General features: G+C 42.2%; 1 protein-coding gene across 2 annotated transcripts in view; it reads left to right on the top strand.

Moving 5' to 3' along the window:
• Positions 1–21337, top strand: part of LOC139458735 (acyl-CoA-binding domain-containing protein 6-like) — an 82695-nt gene that overhangs the window by 12251 nt on the left and 49107 nt on the right. For both annotated transcript variants that reach the window (XM_071240139.1, XM_071240140.1), the window contains exons 2-4: positions 6114–6296; positions 12168–12232; positions 21004–21100. In XM_071240139.1, the coding sequence (XP_071096240.1) occupies positions 6189–6296; positions 12168–12232; positions 21004–21100 (270 nt within the window). In that variant the 5' untranslated portion in view covers positions 6114–6188. The remainder of the gene's footprint in view (positions 1–6113; positions 6297–12167; positions 12233–21003; positions 21101–21337) is intronic.

The raw sequence follows: 21337 nt of genomic DNA on the forward strand, positions 1-21337 counted from the left end.
CCAGCTTGGTTCCCTGGGTATGCTGCGCTGGCGCTACACTGACCCAAGCAATGAATGCACAATGGCCGCCTCCACTAGACGAACAAACATGGCAACGCCATGAATTTAACTATAGAAAAACGCTAGAACGGGTGGTTAAAAGTTTTTCTTAGCATTTTCATGAACACTCTTCCAATGTATATGTGATGAGAATAACGTCCATTGTTACTTTTACTGAATGAAAACATTATTTAAGCTGTTTCGAGACTCGAAAGTGGTCCTCACACTGGTGAAATGTAAACAATCACACACACCCCATTTTCAACAGTGATATGTGCGTTAATATTTCACTGTTATCACGGAAACGTATACATAATACATGGAATTAAATAACTATGTCAATGAAATACCGTTAGCATCTTTATTTTAGCAAATTTGATGAAGCAAATGTCGCCGATTATGCCCTGTTTTCTCCCATTGTAAAGTGGTGGGTTTAGCAGAGTATTATCAAAGACTTTATGAAGCTAGTACACAACCCTAATACTAATGCCAATTTACCTGCTTCACGGATTAAGGATCTGTCCTCCCTATCCAGATATTCAATGTACATTGGCGCTTATATCAACTGGTTTGTCGCCAAAATCAGACACATCGTTCCACCATTACAGACATCTTATTAGGCATAACCGGAGAGACTCCTATGACTATTAGGACACCTCAGGTCGGACTCCTCCACAGCCTGCTAGACACCATTGCAGGAAGACTTACTCTCCACCCAAGTCTGGATGTCTTCACAGCTACTATGGTTTCAGTGTCAACAACTACTAACACAGATTTGTTCAAGAGTTGTTTCTAAACAAACCAAGAGGTTGATAATGTCAACCGATATCTGTTCCCAAGGCATTCAAAGGCAATTTGGGACATGTCATAGATGAGGTCAGACAAGATACAACGAAACGATTCCAAGCATCAACTCTCAGCCTAGCTGCCAAGGCACATGGATCTTCCCAGAGATCAGAAGGATTCGTCATATGAACAGCCTCCTTAGAAGCAGTTTGTCCCCTCCGAAGGATTCGTTCCAACCGAATCGGGGGTGCAACAAGCGCCAATCTGCTCAGGAATCTTTTCGTCACTCCGAAGAGAAACGAGGATCCCATCGCCAGGGCAAAACTGGGGGGACAGGTGAACGCAGATTCTGACTTCCTTGCTACCTACTCTGATGTTATAGACCCTTTTCACCTGGTTATGTCTATGGACTGCAATTTACACCTACCGTCTTTCAACTTAATGCCGACTCTGGAAGCAGATTACGCCCGACCGCTGGATTCTAGACTACACAAGGGATATCTATGTCCACCAAGTATAGATTCGTCAAGACTATTACGATGATTCAATCCCTATTAAGTCAACCCAGCAGGTCTCTAAGGTGGTTGATGTCTTTTCCAGGCAACTTCACGTCTCTACAGGATATTACCTTCAGAGGAAGGTTGATGTTACGTCCTATACAGACATGGGTCAACTCACTACGATCCCATATGTTACAGGCATATGTTTCCTCAAACTCAATGAAGGTAGACTGAAGGTGCTAATGAATTGTCAGGTCTTGAACATGTGGGAGGGATGCATGCTTTTGTCTTGAAGATATGGCACTGGAGGAGGTTGCATGCCATTATTTTTTAAAGTATTTGCAAACACTTTTCTAGTTACATGTATTTTGTAAATGAACACTTATCTAAGAAACACATATGCACAAACTTAAAGAACAAACAAATTGCATTTTTTCTAATGTGGAAGGTCAATTACCAAATACACGTCCCACACAATATGTGTTGATAAAAATAGTCGAAATACTGCTTGCAAATGCATCTATCATCTTCCTGAGGCAAGGGAGTTAACTTACTTTAAAAGTCCAGTTTCCTCTCTTGCCGAACTAGACTAGAATTTCTGGGCTCGATTGTAGCGCCACCATTGGCTATTACAAGTTATGTCCCTTCTATATCCCCACTACTGACCAATCAGATTCCACCTTTCATATCTCTTGTATTTGTGGCAAGTGAAAATGGCGGCGCCCAGTCAAGATGATCTGATTGATAATAAAGCTCTTTATTGTAATTAAACGGGTCTTACCTCGCGAAGTGCATCATATCACTTGAGCATCTTGATTAAAAACATGAAAAGATTTGAAAAATATCTGTCAATGCCCAGTGGATGGTACACTACTCTGCAAATCCTGCAATCGAACGAATTCGGCACGGCAGTTGCCATGTTGTTTGTGAACTGGATGTCAATATCGTTATGGGATTTTGATTGGACTATGTATAGAGTCGTTAGTCCAGCAAACTATAACTCCATAATTCCATCCCAGTTGGACTAGGGTGGAAACTGGACTTTTTAAGTCAGTTAACTCCCTTGCTTCAGGAAGGTGGCATCTGTTTGAAGAATTTGGAACACCTCTCCCGTACGCAGGCCATCCATGATGCAGATGGTGTTCCCCCAAACATTCCTTCTAGTCTCTTTCGCCACGTAGAACAACTTTGTGAAAATGCTCTGGCATCATTCAACAATTTTTCCCTCTTTTTTCTTTAGCAGGATTATGACTTGATTGCCATTCATTGACATATTTACGATCACCAGTGATGATGCCGACGATCAGTGCAGGGTGGTTGCGCCTCCTTTGTTGAGGAATTAGCCTCACTTACCTTCTCCTTGATCACCTCTAAAATCAAATTCTCATGTGACCATCTGCGCATCATGACGCTTACGCCTGTCATGACTACTATGTCTGTGGTTCAACCCACCACAGGACTGATTGCTTTTGTGAAGGTGTTTTAAGTTTCTACAAATGGATACATTTAAGAACAGTGTCTCCTGTTTGTTTGATTGCAACATTTGAGACGGGATAAGTATTAACCATTAAAGGATAGGTAAAGTCAACACAGCAACTTTGCAGATTTGATTGATTTAGGGCAACTGGAGTCACAAATGCTTGACCAAAATTATATTTGAAAAACGGAGTAGCGTAAAATAGACGATAAAAAAACGACAGACAAAATCATCCCCCAAATGAAAAATTCTGCCAGTAAGGGGATTACCCCTAGTACAGGTTAAAACGGGCTCCCGGTGTTTGATGTGCTGTGCAATTTCAACGATCGGGACAATCGGGCCTACGCTCGGTCTGCCTGCTTGTGCCTCGGATCCAGTACTACATTGTCTTTTTACTGTCTGTTCATCCATTTCATTACCCTATACACAGCTTATGTCACCTTAGTAACAACACTGAAGACGCCTTCACTGACAGACATTTATTGTGTTGAATAGGGCTAAGGGCAGCTGGTGTTTTTTTACCAAAACAGGATGTTAGTAATAAAACACTCGTTACCCATTGTTATTTGTTAGTTTAATTATTTACAATGTCCAGATTAAAGGCCGTTTCACACGTTCAACAAAGTATGCCATGTTGTTATTTTCATAGGATTAACAGAAAAAGCAGAAACAGTATCTGTAAAACCGCATAGAATAACAAGATTCTAAAGCCGGTAGCTCTCGGCCACGCCCCCAAATAGGTTTGTTTGGATAACAAGGAGTGTGATTTTAGCACTTTTAATTGGACATTTAAGTACTTTCTACGAAAATTTGAATTATTCTCTCCCGAAAATTGACTAAATGTATTCAGGAAAATTGATATTCACAAGAAAATCCATTCATTTCTTTCACTTTAATGTTAAATTGTCAAAGTGGACATAAATTCCTTGAACAAGATGTATCAGATCACAGACTGTCTACTGTCATAAAATGACCAGACATGATATCCCCCTAAATAGGTCTTTTGAGATCTGAAACTTAAAACCATGAAATTACACTTTCTTTTAAGCTCACTGTGACTGAAGGTCCAAGTGATCTGGCATGTTGTCCGTCATCTGTCCATCTGCTGACCACCATAATGGTACTCAGATTTGTTCATGACATTAAAATCAATATATGATATTTTTAAAAATCTAATTGTTTCAGAATTTTCTTCCCAGATTCCTCAAGGTCTAGAAACGTAAAACATCATTTTAAGTGTTTGAAACAACCATTCATGAACTTTATGAACATTGGAAGGGAATTGACAAATTTAGTTAGTTTATTATTGAAAATGTTTAAGCATAATCTTCCCAGAAACTAATGATTAAGCATATCCAGAGAGATGGTATTTTGGTAGGATATATGGCACTAATTCAGATTTGATAATAGGATTTAGATTAAGTTTTACCATATTCTCATTTGGTATGAAGTTAATACCCGACCCCTGACCAGATATGTTTTACCATCTGCTTTATGTCCTGGCCCTTAAAGCTCTGAACATTTTTAATAAAAATATTAATGAATGATCTGAAATACAATAGTTACCAGTAATGATAATTTGTTTTAGGCACCATGATCTGATTGCAAGTTGGACCATTGTTGACAAACATCTCACACCACCCATACTGTTTTACTAAATACGGTAATGCTTTACATGAATGTTATAACCATAACAATGAAATAACAGCACATTGATATCATACTTTAACATCAAACAAACCACATTACTAAGCTGATTAACAGCCATGTTCTCCTGCCTCAATGGCTAACATTCAAGCCATTTCCAGAATGGGCACAATAAGTGAAGCCTTTGCATTGTCCCTTTGCTTTTATAACTCGAATATTGAATACATCGGCACACTCAACAACATTCAGCTGACTTTGATTGTCTTTGATTGTCCCTGGTGAGCAGCAACACCTTTGTGCAGTTTTTGTTATGATGAAATGACTGATATATTGTATGCTGTACTGGTACAATGAAATGACTGATATATTGTATGCTGTACTGGTACATTGAAATGACTGATACATTGTATGCTGTACTGGTACAATGAAATGACTGATATATTGTATGCTGTACTGGTACATTGAAATGACTGATATATTGTATGCTGTACTGATACAATGAAATGACTGATATATTGTATGCTGTACCAATACAATGAAATAACTGATATATTGTATGCTGTACTGATACAATGAAATAACTGATATATTGTATGCTGTACTGATACAATGAAATGACTGATATATTGTATGCTGTACTGATACAATGAAATGATTGATATATTGTATGCTCTACTGGTACAATGAAATGACTGATATATTGTATGCTCTACTGGTGCAATGAAATGACTGATATATTGTATGCTGTACCTATACATTGAAATGACTGATACATTGTATGCTCTACTGGTGCAATGAAATGACTGATATATTGTATGCTGTACCTATACAATGAAATGACTGATATATTGTATGCTGTACCTATACAATGAAATGACTGATATATTGTATGCTGTACCTATACAATGAAATGATTGATATATTGTATGCTGTACCTATACAATGAAATGACTGATATATTGTATGCTGTACTGATACAATGAAATGACTGATATATTGTATGCTGTACTGATACAATGAAATGATTGATATATTGTATGCTCTACTGGTACAATGAAATGACTGATATATTGTATGCTCTACTGGTACAATGAAATGACTGATATATTGTATGATGTACCTATACAATGAAATGACTGATATATTGTATGCTGTACTGATACAATGAAATGATTGATATATTGTATGATGTACCTATACAATGAAATGACTGATATATTGTATTCTTTACTGATACATTGAAATGACTGATATATTGTATGCTCTACTGGTACAATGAAATGACTGATATATTGTATGATGTACCTATACAATGAAATGACTGATATATTGTATGCTGTACTGATACAATGAAATGATTGATATATTGTATGATGTACCTATACAATGAAATGACTGATATATTGTATTCTTTACTGATACATTGAAATGACTGATATATTGTATGCTGTACTGATACAATGAAATGACTGATATATTGTATGATGTACCTATACAATGAAATGACTGATATATTGTATGCTGTATTGATCCAATGAAATGACTGATATATTATATGCTGTACCTATACAATGAAATGACTGATATATTGTATGATGTACTGGTATAATGGAATGACTGATATATTGTATACTGTGCACATTATTAATTTATGGATGTTTCAGGTTCGTGCTGCTGCTGTTGTTAGGCTGAGGCTTGGGCTGAGGCTGGGGACTGGTGGCTACTGGTTGGATGGTCACATGGACAATATGGAGGAGCTGTTCAAATCGGCAACAAAATTTGTCAGGACAATAGCAGGGAAAATTGAAAATGAAAAATTGCTATACTTTTATGCAAGATTCAAGCAGGTTTGATATGGTTATTTTTATATTGTTATTTGGCAGATTTTAGTGAGACTCTTTATTGAAATAGTGTTGAAAAGTCTCTCTCACATTTGTAATACTCAAATGATGAGACAGTACATTATGTCCCCCCTTTTCATTCAAGGATTAATGCTTTCTTTTTTGTGCTTGAAAATAGGGATGGGCCCTTGTGGTGCACATCCTATTCATGTTCATTCCTAAAGAAACCACATCTAAAATAATGAAATGCACAAAACTCTCTATGAGTCTGTTTGCCATATGAACAAAGGATATGATTAGCTCCCAGACCCCCACATGGGTATGGCTATGTAGGAAGTATGTGATGCACAATGCTGTGGTAGTTATTTATCTTCAGCACATTGCCTAGGTTGAAATGTTGTTAGTGTCAATACGACACTGTCAGCATGGTCAGTTAATTTTACTGAACCCGAAAAAATTATGAAGAGTCATACCCAGTTTATTCATACTAACAACCAGTGAAATGGATGTTTTATTATCTTTGCCACAAGTTGATGAGTTGCGTTGGTAGAGTTGTGAGCTGCTGTCAGCAGTTGGTATTTAAGAAACACAATGCAGATGTTGGTTATAGTATCCCTCTAAACCTCTACATGACAATTCTTCAAACTACAGTCAAGACTCATTAATCCGACAATAGGCTTTATTCGATACCATTGATGGGAACCGATTAAATCAGTGCTATTTAGACCTGTAAATCCGACAGCCTTGCATTTCGACTCTGACACACCTTATTTGCAACAAATTGCTGAAATCACTCATTAATCAATCTCGTTAATCCGACACAGTGATCAGCGTACTCCGTGGCCGTTTGCCTGCGAGTACACAGCCCAGTGTTTTGATGTTTTGTGTTAAACTTTAGAGGTTGCATGATTAGAAAACATATTCCGCTAACCAAGTAATACAACAATATGAATATTTCCTTTTTCCTATTTTTATTACAGCATGTTTGAATCGTTATCTATCGTGTTGTTTCCAATTTTCGATCACGAACATTGATACTACCTAATTTTGTTTATCCGACATACTCGTTAATCCGACATATTCATATGCAACCAACCATGTCGGATTAACGGGGGTGACTGAAAATGGTTAAGTGCAGTCCCCTGCTTCTTATCTGTAATTTTACAACTGGATTAGTCTGATGACCGAGTCCCAAAACTTCTACACAAGATATAAGACAAGTGTATGTGTATTGACATTCACAATGACAATCAGAGTACATATTTCAGATATATTTGTGACATATATTTTATTTAATACTATTCTGATCAATTGTCTTATTTAAGTGGTCGTGGTTGCTTCAAGTTGCTGCGATAGTTAGGTTCCAAAAAGTCTTAACTTATGACAGCATGACATGGGGGGAACATACAAAATGAACGTCTTTATTGTAGGGACACTAAGCCCATCATTCAGAGCATGTCAGGCTTGAAACATTCCATGTGTCTGGTTCATTGGGGGGCATGGGTGGCCCAGTCGTTTAAGGCGCCGCGATTCGCTGTGCAGAGTTGCGTCCTGTGGGCACGCCAGAAACCTATGATTGTGGGGTTCGAATCCTGGTTCGCCCCGATTATGCTTCTCGGTTTGTCAGCACCATACCCGTGCTCATGGGTTTCACCGAAATGGTAAACGTCTGAGACCTGCATCACTTCGGGTTTTCCTCCCACATTAAGCTGACACGCAATGATATAACAGGAATAATGTTAAAAGGGGCGTTAAACCCAACTCACTCACTCACTCACCCACCCACCCACCCACCCACCCACCCACTCATTCACTCACTCACTCACTCACTCACTCTTGGATACTTTCTGTATGGATCAAAGGATGGCATTGTCATTCTGAAATAATCTTTTCTTTCACTGTACTTCTGTGATGAATAGGATTAATGATTGTCTCAATATGCCTTTCTACATGAATAATGGTGTTTCACTTTTTCACAATGAAGCCAATGTCTGACACTTTTGTCAAAGTATTGGGTCACGGATGACTTCAGCAGCTGCTTTTATTCTGCTGAATACTGAATACTGACCATGGACACTAAGTGGTAACTGCACAGCTTGTTTTGAACTAAACTTGCACAATCTTGGCCTTTTCAAGGGAAATTATTTTACATTAACAAAGGGATAAAATGCATGTTAAACTATTTACCGTATAAGCGCCCTGCTCTAATACGTGCCCACGGCGATATTTGCCAATATATTGGCTAATGAACAATTAGCACCCCTTCCGATTGATGAATGTACACAAGGCTTATTTATGAGCGTATAATATGCACTCTTGTGTTATATGCTCCCTTAATTAATGGCAATAAAATTCTGGAAAAATATATCTTTCAGGCTGTCAGCATAAACCACGAAATTTATCTTTCATCTTTTTTTTCACCAAAATATTATTCTAATAAGAGCCTCCTATTTCTAATTTTGGTGCTTATTACGGCGAATATGGTAAGTTGTTCAGTTTGGGTAATGTTTATGAGAACAGGTTCTTCGATGACAGAATTTAAGAATGACATTATATAATAAAGAGGTTATCTTGCTTGTGTGTTTTGTGTTGGTAAATATCCTGTTTTAGTAATATTGACAGTAGCGGGTGACCACGCCTAGGAGAACACTACCAAACTGACTGGCGTTCATTTCCCGATGAACGTCAGTATGTCAAGTGATTACGTTGTCAATCAAGCGGAGACATACAGAACTAATTTAGGGGACTTCCTCAATGTCTAAAAATAATGTCAAATAGGGACGGAGTTATCATATGACAATTTCTTTTAGATTGTGCACATTCCATCAAAACTAATGCCATAATCTTAGTTTTTAAATAAAGAATGAATTTTAATCTTTTTTATTATATAATTGTTGTCACAAACATCTGTTTGCTAGTATCGAACGCGTCACATGCGTTGAGCGAACCCTACTGGCACATGACATCACTGATACCAGAACCATGGCGAATGATGTCCATTCAAAGTTATAACAGAGAATGCCCGACTTACCAAAAGAAATCAGTGAGCTCCATGCACACTGTTGTGTATTGCTTCGGGAAATCCAAACGCGCCTTAAGCGGTAATCCCTGTCATCAGCAGCTATAGTAAGTCTCAAACACACACCCAAAGATCACAGAATGTTAATATCAATCCATTTTCAGCAACAGCCGGGTCTGGATTTCTTTCCAACTCTGACTTTACTGGGTGCAACTTGTATTTCAAGTGAATGACATTGCTGAAGCCACCATTTTCTGCCGTTTGTAAAACCGAGGGATGTCACTCCAAATGGGATGTTTGAGATGGATGATGTCACGACCCTCCTCGTTGATATAGTTCGCTTTGAAAAATTAAAGTTTTATGTTTAATGAATTGTTTTGTTATGATTTATGTATCTGTCAATATATGGATTGAAGTTGTATTTGTTGACGTTCATCGGCTGATGAAGACAGTGCCTCACGTGAACAAATTCCCTGATGCACCTCGCAGTACAAATACAACTTCAATCCTTAAAAACATTTTGTGTTAAGGAAGATTGGTAGAAAATGTGTGTCCACATGATTGCTATTTCCGGCTTAGTTTATGAGAAGCTACAGGGTAATCTCAATTTCTGCATATAAAACAATACCTAGCAGAACAGGTTTAAGTGGTACATTCCTGATATGAATAAAATTGTTGAACCAGTAGTATCCTAATGAGCGCTCCCTGGACTTACCTCCCGTGCCCTTCTGTAATCATTGTTGTTTCTTTCACCGTGGTGATAACACCTTGGTCCCAGAGCTCAGAAAGATTGTTCAACTGTCCCTTTAGCCTTCCTGCAATTGGGTTTCATTCTTTTCTTTGTATTTTATTTTCACAATATGTATTGTACCATACTCCCTAATTATACTACATTCCGTTTTATTTGGGATTTGTCAGACAGGTGTTCAGCTCTAATAGTGGAACTGTTTTTCCCACACTTTTGCTATCCTGCCATTTTGGTTTCCCGCCCCTTGGTTTCATACCCTTTGCCTCTTACTTCTCTTTTTGGGCAGTTTACTATCATTTATTACCACTATCATTCATTGTATTCTGTAGACCCAAGTCTGCCCAGGACCCCCATTCCCGGTGTCCCGACTGCAATCTTGAATATATAGCTGATACTACGTGCACTCCTTCTTGCTTATGAACTCTTCATCAGGTACCTATTTGTCTACTCCAAACATCTCTCTGAACAAAGCAGATGTCGTCCTATCTCGTCAAACCCACCCTTGACGCAGCCGATCACCCAGACATCACACTCGTAAATCTATATGCTGTCACTCCTCAGACCTTGCATGGTCCTCCGACATTAGTGGCTATAATGCCTCCCATCATGCATGACCCACCATGCCTGACCTATCATGCCTGACCTATCATGCCTGACCCACCATGCCTGACCCACCGAGCCTGACCCACCGAGCCTGACCCACCGTGCCTGACCCACCGTGCATGACCCACCGTGCATGACCCACCGAGCCTGACCCACCGAGCCTGACCCACGGAGCCTGAACCACCGTGCATGACCCACCGTGCATGACCCACCGTGCATGACCCACCGAGCCTGACCCACCGAGCCTGACCCACCGAGCATGACCCACCGAGCCTGACCCACGGAGCCTGACCCACCGAGCCTGACCCACCGAGTCTGACCCACCGAGCATGACCCACTGAGCCTGACCCACCGTGCTTGACCCACCGAGCCTGACCCACCGTGCTTGACCCACCGAGCCTGACCCACCGAGCCTGACCCACCGAGCCTGACCCACGGAGCCTGACCCACGGAGCCTGACCCACCGAGTCTGACCCACCGAGCATGACCCACGGAGCCTGACCCACCGAGCCTGACCCACCGAGCCTGACCCACTGTGCTTGACCCACCGAGCCTGACCCACCGAGTCTGACCCACCATAATCATGACAACTGCCAACAATGATCCATACATTCTGTCTTTACACACCATTCATCACCCATATTACAAAGTCCAAAATAGATTTCATGGATTTCCATCTGTTGTATTTGATCATTATGATGTGTAGTTGACATAATTTGTCAGTACCTTTTTCTTTCACAAAATCTTGAACTTTCTCTACTCACCTATTTAGGTAATATTCCTACTAAAAACTTATGTTGCTGTCAGAATTCACAATTCTCTGACCAACTTTACTTGCTGCAAAAGACATTTCACATACTATCACCGGGCCATTGTACTGAAATGTGTGCATATAGCCTAATCGGCAATATGATATATATGTATAGATACTTATACAATTAAAGAATATTTCATGTTTAAAAGAGTGGAATTTAAACATCAAGAAAAACACTTTAAAAACTGATTGCAAAATGTCAACAAAACGACTTGGAATGAAAGATCAGCTGATCCCATCGTCACAATATGAGCAGTTGTGGTCATGCCTGATGTATCACTGAATCAGGATACATATCTTTTATGACATGATAATTGATATATCATTGTTTAGGCAAAAAGATTTACACCATCTTAAACATTACCGATAAAGTTGGATGTTGTGGTAAGTGTTACAGCAACATGTACTACACGATTGACACGTTCCACATGTACTGTCACATTTCTCGTGTTCCCCGCCTTGATATTGCTGGAATATTGCTAAAAGCAGCATAAAATCAAACTCACTCACTCACACATGTGCTGTCAGTTTGAGGTGGGACCAGCAGTGCACCTAGCAGTCTAGATAAATACAAACATGATCGGCCATGAAACAAATCAGTTTGTGTGACCTTTCTATTCGGACATTGTATCATCACATCCTTCATGTCATAATGGAGTCATCTTTATCTGGTTATGTGCATGAATGTTTCAGGTGAAGGAGGGCCCTTGCCGTGTTCCCAAACCAGGGATGTTTGACTTCCAGGGAAAGCAGAAATGGTAAGTTAAAAGTAGGAAGTAGTTATGGGTGGTGACGTGGTTGTCAGGAAGCTTATTGCTCCATCTCTATGGTCAGTTATGAAGAAAATATGTTTATTTGAACAATGATTTAAAAGAAAACTCTTAAAAATAATAAAAGTTAATGGAAATCTTTACTCATTGTTGTTATTAATAATATTTGATGACAGTCACTTATGATATATCAAACTAGCTGCAAGGTAGTGTGTATTATTAATTTAATGCTGATCAATTTTGCCAGTCAGATAATTATCTTCTACCAATTCGTTTGGAAAAAACCCTACTGTATTTTGCCATCTATAGAGCAACCCCACGTATAAGGTGACCTCCCCCCCCCCCTGTACAAGCCTTCAAAATCGATGCTAATTTAAATAACCCGCAATCACTTATAAAATGAAAACAAGTGGTTCTGCCGAAAGGATTATTACTTACAGTAATGGCAAAAATTGCAAAGTGTGCTTTTCAAGAAATGTCAATTTTCTGAGCCATAAACATCATCACAGAGTTTCGAAAACGTGTAAGGCGCCTCAATTCGCTCTGCAGTGTTGCGTCCCTTACATAATTCTTACAAAACCTCTACCTCTTCTACATCATTGCCAAATTCCTGTATTTTGGCTACAATCAAACTATTACTAAATCTTCATATATTCAACAAAAGTCGTCTTCGCTGTCAACTATACACAACTACTTTTCACTGCAGCAGCACAAAGCAACTCACAGATCTTCTCAATGAAAACGTCACTTGTTTCTTGTGTGTGCTTATTCAGGATTGATATTCAATTTCGAGTTTTAGTTATATTTAACCATACAAATGCAGGGGGAGTAATTTTTCCTCTTATTATGAGGCTTAAAAAATTAGTGCGGATTGCGTGTGTGGCTACATTACCAACGTCAGTGCATGGGTACCCATACTTCACATGCGTATATGCCTAACGAAAATGTCGAAGATAAAACCAGCATCCTGGCATGGTACTCTGAACATTACTCTTTTTCACATGAAATTACCCTTCTCGGCTCACATCATAAACCAAGCCAAAGACAACCTCCTTAAGTTGAGACACAATGATCGTCTCTCCTTACCTGCGTTGAAGGAATGCTTTGACCAGACCCACGACTGTCCTCTCCCAAGTTCTTGATAAAGGCTTCCTCAAACTGGTCTGTACACTGCATACTAAGATCACGTTAACCTCGGCACTTCAAGTATTTGGCCATGGCTAACAAGCACTCCATGGATATTGGGGCGTACATAAATTTGTTTGTTGCTTTAATTCGTCATGTCAGTCCATCGCGACAGAAGTCCCTCCTAAGGCAGATACAGCACTGTCTATCTGAACTGATCAGGTCGAACTAATCCACAGTCCGCATGCAAGAAAACCTACTATCCACACAGGTCTGGATGCCATCTCAGCTGTAATGGATGCAACAGAGGCAACAGCTGCTTGCTAAGATCCATTCTGTAGCAGTATCTGTCAGCCAACGGTAACCTTGGCAAGATCATCACTGAGGTGCCCCAGGATATGTCTGAACGATTTCAAGTATCCACCATCAACTTGGCAGTTAAGGCGCATGGATCTACTGTCAATCTTGAAATTAAGGCATCTCCAAATTAATACGACTGCTGACCCCTAGCCAAAAATGCCACTCAATATCAATGCGACTCCCCGCACCCCATTCCCCAGTTGAATGATCCATGTCCTTACCTTAATCCATCGAACACAAATAGCACCGCTTATTAGCACTGAGTAAAGCACTTCTGTAATAACAATAAAGAGTGTTTTCCTAAAAAAACCACCCAGTTTATATGTTTATTTTGTTGACTGGCATTCAGGAAGTTCAAAGGCAAGATAATTGAACCAACAACAGTTCACTGATTGGAGTGGTCAATGATGCCTAGTTTGACATGAGTGTCTAGAACTCTTGACGCCACCAGTGACAACTCACCGGATGTCTCTTGAAATTGTTATATACTTGTTACAACTGCTGCTCAATAAACCGTGTTTGTGTTTTCATTCAAGTTGGTATTTCCGCTATCCAAAGTGTGCAGCGAGGCACTCTTATTGTTGATAGTAATTTTGGAGACATAAATGCGAAGTTTCATTAATGCGAACATAGACCATTTTTCGCATTTAATTCAAGATTTACAGTATATAAGCGTTCAAGAGAACCATCTCAGGACACAGCATTCAGAGAGCCTGCCAGAAAGAAATGTGTCCCTACAGGGAATTATACTCTTTTTCGAGGCATTCGCAGGAGGGATAGATCCAAACATACATTGGAGTCATCAATAGCTGAATGGGTTCACCTGGAAGTTGGAGCGACCTCAGATTCTGACTTCATACCCAACCATCCCGCCATATGCCTCCAGTTCCAGGTCTAGCGGGAGGGCATCTTTTGTCATGTCCGACCACTGGATTCTCAAGGCCTTTTTACAGGGATACAAGCTACACTTCCGCCACTTTCCAACTCCTTGTATCCCGTCCAGAAGGCTGACAGTTCTATCTGAAAGGGGCCCAGCTACAGGCAGCAGACCTGGCCATTGGGGCATGGCTTGAAAAGGATGCCATTTGGAGACTTCAATACATCGATGACAGACAGGTGTGTTCCTCGCCAGTGTTTTTAGTCCAAGAAAAGAACTCTCTGGAAATGAGGATATTATTATGGATCTCAAGATCCTAAACAAATCTTTTCTAGTTCCTCCTCCCAAGTTCCCGAATTGAATCAAGTCAGTGAGTTCTCAGACCCTGGACTCTCTTGTACAAATACCACACAACATGAGTCAGGAACATGCAAAAAAACTAGGGGATATTTTCTTTTTAGGTGAAACAACAGGAAAATACACCAGTGTCTGGCAATGAAAGTAGTGAGTGAGTTGGGCTTAACGCCGCTTTTAACAATATTCCAGATATGTCGCGGCGTGTCAGCTTAATGTGGGAGGAAAGCCCGAAGTGATGCAGGTCTCAGACGTTTACCACTTCGGTCAAACCCATGGTGCTGACAAACCTAGAAACATAATCGAGGCAAACTGGGATTCGAACCCACAAACATAGGTGCCCCCGGCAATGAAAGTAAGAGATTTATATGGCAAGAAGATCTCCGAAGAAATCAAGCATTGTGATAGTCATGGAGCATGTGACCTTGGACAGCTCGTGTAAGGGGTGGTATGCCAGATTTAACATTGTCACTCAGGATTGTCTGGTCCAGACACAATTATTAGCTGTCGTCCATCTGTCGTCCATCTGTCGTCCGTCGTCCGTACGTCAACAATTTATTGAAACGACTTCTTCTTCTGAACCATTGGAAATTTGACTGGAAGCATCCCTAGGTGGTGGGGATTCAAAATTGTACATATGGTGTGGCTGACCCCCCCCCCCCAGGGGCTGAGGGGAGTGGCGGGGGCCAAATAGGGGTAATTTGGCTATAGTGCTTTAAGCGACTTCTTCTCTGGAACTAAGAGATAGATATCAACCATATTTGGTAGGGGCTGAAGGGCAGGGCCAAAAAGAGTTTATAACTTGGACACATAACTTCTTTGATAGGCATTTAGAAGTTTTAAACGTCGCTCTTAATTGTAATAAAGAAGTTGTTCATCCATAAATTCTTATCCTTACTTAACTTGGACACAGTTTAAGATCCTCACCGTATAACCATATGTACAATTGCTGAGTATAATGAGAGGAATGCACATATGCTACCAAGACTGGCCCTTCTTTTTTCATCTGTCCGTTGCTCGAGTTAAAACCTTGACCCTAACATGCAAACCGACATTATACCCACCCTCTAATAAACAGATACATTGTATACATTTGTTTGTTATGAAGAGAATAATACATTTATGCCAATAGGATTTGCCCTGGGGTCCAGCCTTGCCTCTGGAAACTTAGATCCTGGATCAGAACATGGAAACGGTTCAGATCTTTATGCTACAACTGTATCTAGAGAAATACACATTCATGCTGTCAGATTTGCCATCTGTTGTGCCACTCGTCACTGGTGTGCGTGCATCTCCTGTCACTGGTGTGCGTGCATCTCCTGTCACTAGTGTGCTTGGGCCTCCTGTCACCGGTGTGCTTGCGCCTCCTGTCACCGGTGTGCTTGTGCCGCCGGTCACTGGTGTGCTTGGGCCTCCTGTCACCGGTGTGCTTGCACCTCCTGTCACTGGTGTGCTTGGGCCTCCTGTCACCGGTGTGCTTGTGCCTCCTGTCACCGGTGTGCTTGTGTCGTCCATCACCAGTGTGCTTGTGCCTCCTGTCACCGGTGTGCTTGTGCCTCCTGTCACCGGTGTGCTTGTGCCTCCTGTCACCGGTGTGCTTGCACCTCCTGTCACTGGTGTGCTTGCGCCTCCTGTCACAGGTGTGCTTGTGCCTCCTGTCACCGATGTGCTTGTGTCGTCCATCACCGGTGTGCTTGTGCCTCCTGTCACCGGTGTGCTTGTGCCGCCTGTCACCGGTGTGCTTGGGCCTCCTGTCACCGGTGTGCTTGCACCTCCTGTCACTGGTGTGCTTGGGCCTCCTGTCACCGGTGTGCTTGCGCCTCCTGTCACCGGTGTGCTTGTGTCGTCCATCACCGGTGTGCTTGTGCCGCCTGTCACCGGTGTGCTTGTGCCTCCTGTCACAGGTGTGCTTGTGCCGCCTGTCACCGGTGTGCTTGGGCCTCCTGTCACCGGTGTGCTTGCACCTCCTGTCACTGGTGTGCTTGGGCCTCCTGTCACCGGTGTGCTTGTGCCTCCTGTCACCGGTGTGCTTGTGTCGTCCATCACCGGTGTGCTTGTGCCGCCTGTCACCGGTGTGCTTGTGCCTCCTGTCACCGGTGTGCTTGCACCTCCTGTCACCGGTGTGCTTGGGCCTCCTGTCACAGGTGTGCTTGTGCCTCCTGTCACCGATGTGCTTGTGTCGTCCATCACCGGTGTGCTTGTGCCTCCTGTCACCGGTGTGCTTGTGCCGCCTGTCACCGGTGTGCTTGTGCCTCCTGTCACCGGTGTGCTTGCACCTCCTGTCACTGGTGTGCTTGGGCCTCCTGTCACCGGTGTGCTTGTGCCTCCTGTCACCGGTGTGCTTGTGCCGCCTGTCACCGGTGTGCTTGGTCCTCCTGTCACCGGTGTGCTTGGGCCTTCTGTCACCGGTGTGCTTGCGCCTCCTGTCACCGGTGTGCTTGCGCCTCCTGTCACCGGTGTGCTTGCGCCTCCTTTAACCGGTGTACTTGCGCCTTCTGTCACAGTTGTGCTTGTGTCGCCCATCACCGGTGTGCTTGTGCCTCCTGTCACCGGTGTGCTTGCGCCTCCTGTCATCGGTGGGCTTGCGCCTCCTGTCACCGGTGTGCTTGTGCCTCCTGTCATCGGTGGGCTTGTACCGCCTGTCACCGGTGTGCGTGCATCTCCTGTCACCGGTGTGCGTGTATCTCCTGTCACTAGTGTGCTTGTGCCGCCTGTCACCGGTGTGCGTGCATCTCCTGTCACTGGTGTGCGTGCATCTCCTGTCACTAGTGTGCTTGCGCCTCCTGTCACCGGTGTGCTTGCGCCTCCATCACCAGTGTGCTTGTGCCTCCTGTCACCGGTGTGCTTGTGCCGCCTGTCACCGGTGTGCTTGTGCCTCCTGTCACCGGTGTGCTTGTGCCTCCTGTCACTGGTGTGCTTGGGCCTCCTGTCACAGGTGTGCTTGTGCCTCCTGTCACCGATGTGCTTGTGTCGTCCATCACCGGTGTGCTTGTGCCTCCTGTCACCGGTGTGCTTGTGCCGCCTGTCACCGGTGTGCTTGTGCCTCCTGTCACCGGTGTACTTGCGCCTCCTGTAACCGGTGTCCTTGCGCCTCCTGTCACCGGTGTGCTTGTGCCTCCTGTCACCGGTGTGCTTGCGCCTCCTGTCACAGGTGTGCTTGCGCCTCCTGTAACCGGTGTGCTTGCGCCTCCTGTAACTGGTGTCCTTGCGCCTTCTGTCACTGATGTGCTTGTGTCGCCTGTCACCGGTGGGCTTGTGTCGCCCATCACCGGTGTGCTTGTGCCTCCTGTCACTGGTGTGCTTGCGCCTCCTGTCATCGGTGTCCTTGCGCCTCCTGTCACTGGTGTGCTTGTGCCTCCTGTCACCGGTGTGCTTGTACCGCCTGTCACCGGTGTGCGTGCATCTCCTGTCACTGGTGTGCTTGCGCCTCCTGTCACCGGTGTGCTTCTGCCTCCTGTCACTAGTGGGCTTGTACCGCCTGTCACCGGTGTGCGTGCATCTCCTGTCACTGGTGTGCTTGCACCTCCTGTCACCGGTGTGCTTGCGCCTCTTGTCACCGGTGTGCTTGCGCCTCTTGTCCTAACCCTCGACCCAGGCATTAATGTCATCATTCCCAGATGCTTAGATCCTATGGTTCCTAAACACAGTCCGAAGAAATGACAGGGATCAGCAATGGATGCAGATACAACCTGTCCTACTGGTTAGGATTAGTTTTCCTGATTGTATAATAGGGAATATTTGCGACCCATCATTAAGGGTGAAACGATACACCGATATTCCGATGCATCGCGATACTTGACCCACGATACGATATACGATAAACGTGGGCCCATTTATACGCCACGATACGGAACGCAAATCTCAAGTACTGCGTTTCCTCGCTATTGTGCCTTTCAATAAACCGCTAACTTTGTTATAGCGCGCTAACGCATGGCTCCCCAAAACGTACTTACATTTTTAATAAGCTCAGGTTTTACACCGACAGATGTTTTTTCCCCCATCTCATAAAACATTATCAGCTGATCACCGCAAGCACATAACACCGAAAATACCAGTCAGCAAATCCGAACTGAAGTACGCAATTCAATACTATTATTATACTATCTTGTTATTAAAACGTATTCATTGTATATCTGGTCTTGTGTTTGTAATATATTCTATTAATTTTATTCAAAATTTCATTTAATATTGTAATAAGTTATGTGAAATCGTGTGTGAAGAGATACAGCAACCACGGTCAGATTACCGCTATTGACGCATTGAAACGAACTTTAGTTGCTAGAGAATGGATACATATATTAAAAATGCCATACTTTGACTCGTTAAAAGTCATATTTGTGGCAATTTGGCTAATATATGTCAACATAACGTTTTCGCAAATCGAAATACATGTAGCCCGGGAAGTCCCTAGGGTGACTGGTCAAATTGTTCCATACATAAAAATATCCTGCCACAGCAATCACCAGTACCAAAATGCTACACTTGTGGTTCATATAATTTTAAATATATATATAGTAAAAGCTGCAACTAAGGTAACACGATATTGGAATATATTATTCCTGCTAAAACAATCATTTCAGATACAATTTCTTCGACCATTGCATCAAAATTCTTTGAAGTTGTATCACTGGTGGAGTACATTAATTATTTTTCTGGTGTTTGAACTTTGAATTGTTTTGAAGGAAAGTTAGAGAAAGTTCCACTTTGAAGCTGAACAACTTCAGTTGTCTTGTTATCATAAAATAATTTTGACTGTTCCAAAATCATGAAAGGTTCAAACTTAACATGCTTTAAGTCTTGTTTTTTATCATTGCGTATCGAGATACGTATCGTATCGTGACCAGAATATCGAGATGTGTATCGTATCGTGACCTTTCTGTATCGTTGCAGCCCTACCCATCATACAGTTTTCCTACCAGCACATCATATCTTTAAGGGACCACCTTCTTGGTCTTGTGGATAGAGTGTTTGCCCGGCATTAAGAGGATCAAACAAGATCTTGTCTCAGAGTTTGTAGACTGTGTCTGAGTTGGGTCCTGATTTTAAACTGAGGCATGGTATCTCAGTAGGCTAGCACAATAAACCCAGAATACGTCTGGACTAGTTCAAGACACCGCACACACACATACATGCACATCACTATATAGGTGGGGGGCACGGGTGACCCAGTCGTCTAAGGCGCCGCGATTAGCTGTGCAGAGTTGCGTCCCTTGGGCATGCCAGAAACCTGTGATTGTGGGTTCGAATCCCGGTTCGCCCAGATTATGTTTCTAGGTTTGTCAGCACCATACCAGTGCTCATGGGTTTCACCGAAGTGGTAAACGTCTGAGACCTGCATCACTTCGGGCTTTCCTCCCACATTAAGCTGACACCGTGTGATGTAACTGGAATACTGTTTAAAGCGGCGTTACATCCAACTCACTCACTCACTCACTCACTCACTCACTCACTCATGGTCTGGAATTGTCAAATTTTGTTTTTAACATTTTAACAGTAATTTAACATTTATACAATTGAAAAATATGTACATCAGTTGTGAAATTTTCTCTGAAACCAGAAGGTTGAGAGTGCTGCTATTTTGGTGGAATAAGTAGAACAGTGGTGTTAAGTTAACCATGGCATGGAAAATAAGAATATAAAACTAAAGAATAAGAATCTTTGGAGAATTTCAAGGTGATGGAGCATGTACTGCCTGTACAATTATAAGTTTTTTTAGGCACCATTATCTACGCTCAAAATTTGACTGATAATGTACGACACTCTTTAGTCTTAGATATAAAAAAACTGGAGTATTACATTAACAGCATACACTCCAATGACATTAAACAGAACACACAAAAGAGCCATTCAATAGCCTACTTTCCTTGCTTAAAGATCAAAGATTTGAACTTGTAACTCCATGTATATGGTGGTCCAGAGGACTGTTATTCAAATAAACATCTTGATCTTGATCACTACATATTACATTTATCTTGGATTGTTCCCATTGAGCAACTGTGCCTTAGGGATACATTGCTAAATTCTGAAAATTCTTTGCTTCTAGGGAAGCATGGAAGAAACTGGGAACCATGAGTCGCAAGGAAGCCATGACGGAGTATGTGTCTTTCCTGTCAGACATCTATCCACATTGGGAGGACAAGGTGAGATCCCTAGAGCCATTCTCTTTGTAAACACATAGTGGAGAGAACTGTTCTGTTTTATCTCTGTGTAGCCTTCTCATATTAAACCATCAGTTTGGTCACCAATGTAACCAAAATTCTACGTTTAGCAACGATAACTTATCATGATACTGCTACTGTGGCTACCTCACGTCAGTATGTATTGGCAACTACCATATCATCTTGTGTGTACTATGCACTCTCCCTTTTGCTATAGAA

Source organism: Haliotis cracherodii, unplaced genomic scaffold (genome assembly GCF_022045235.1).
Source record: "Haliotis cracherodii isolate W230 unplaced genomic scaffold, xgHalCrac1.p SCAF_13, whole genome shotgun sequence".
NCBI lineage: Eukaryota > Metazoa > Mollusca > Gastropoda > Lepetellida > Haliotidae > Haliotis > Haliotis cracherodii.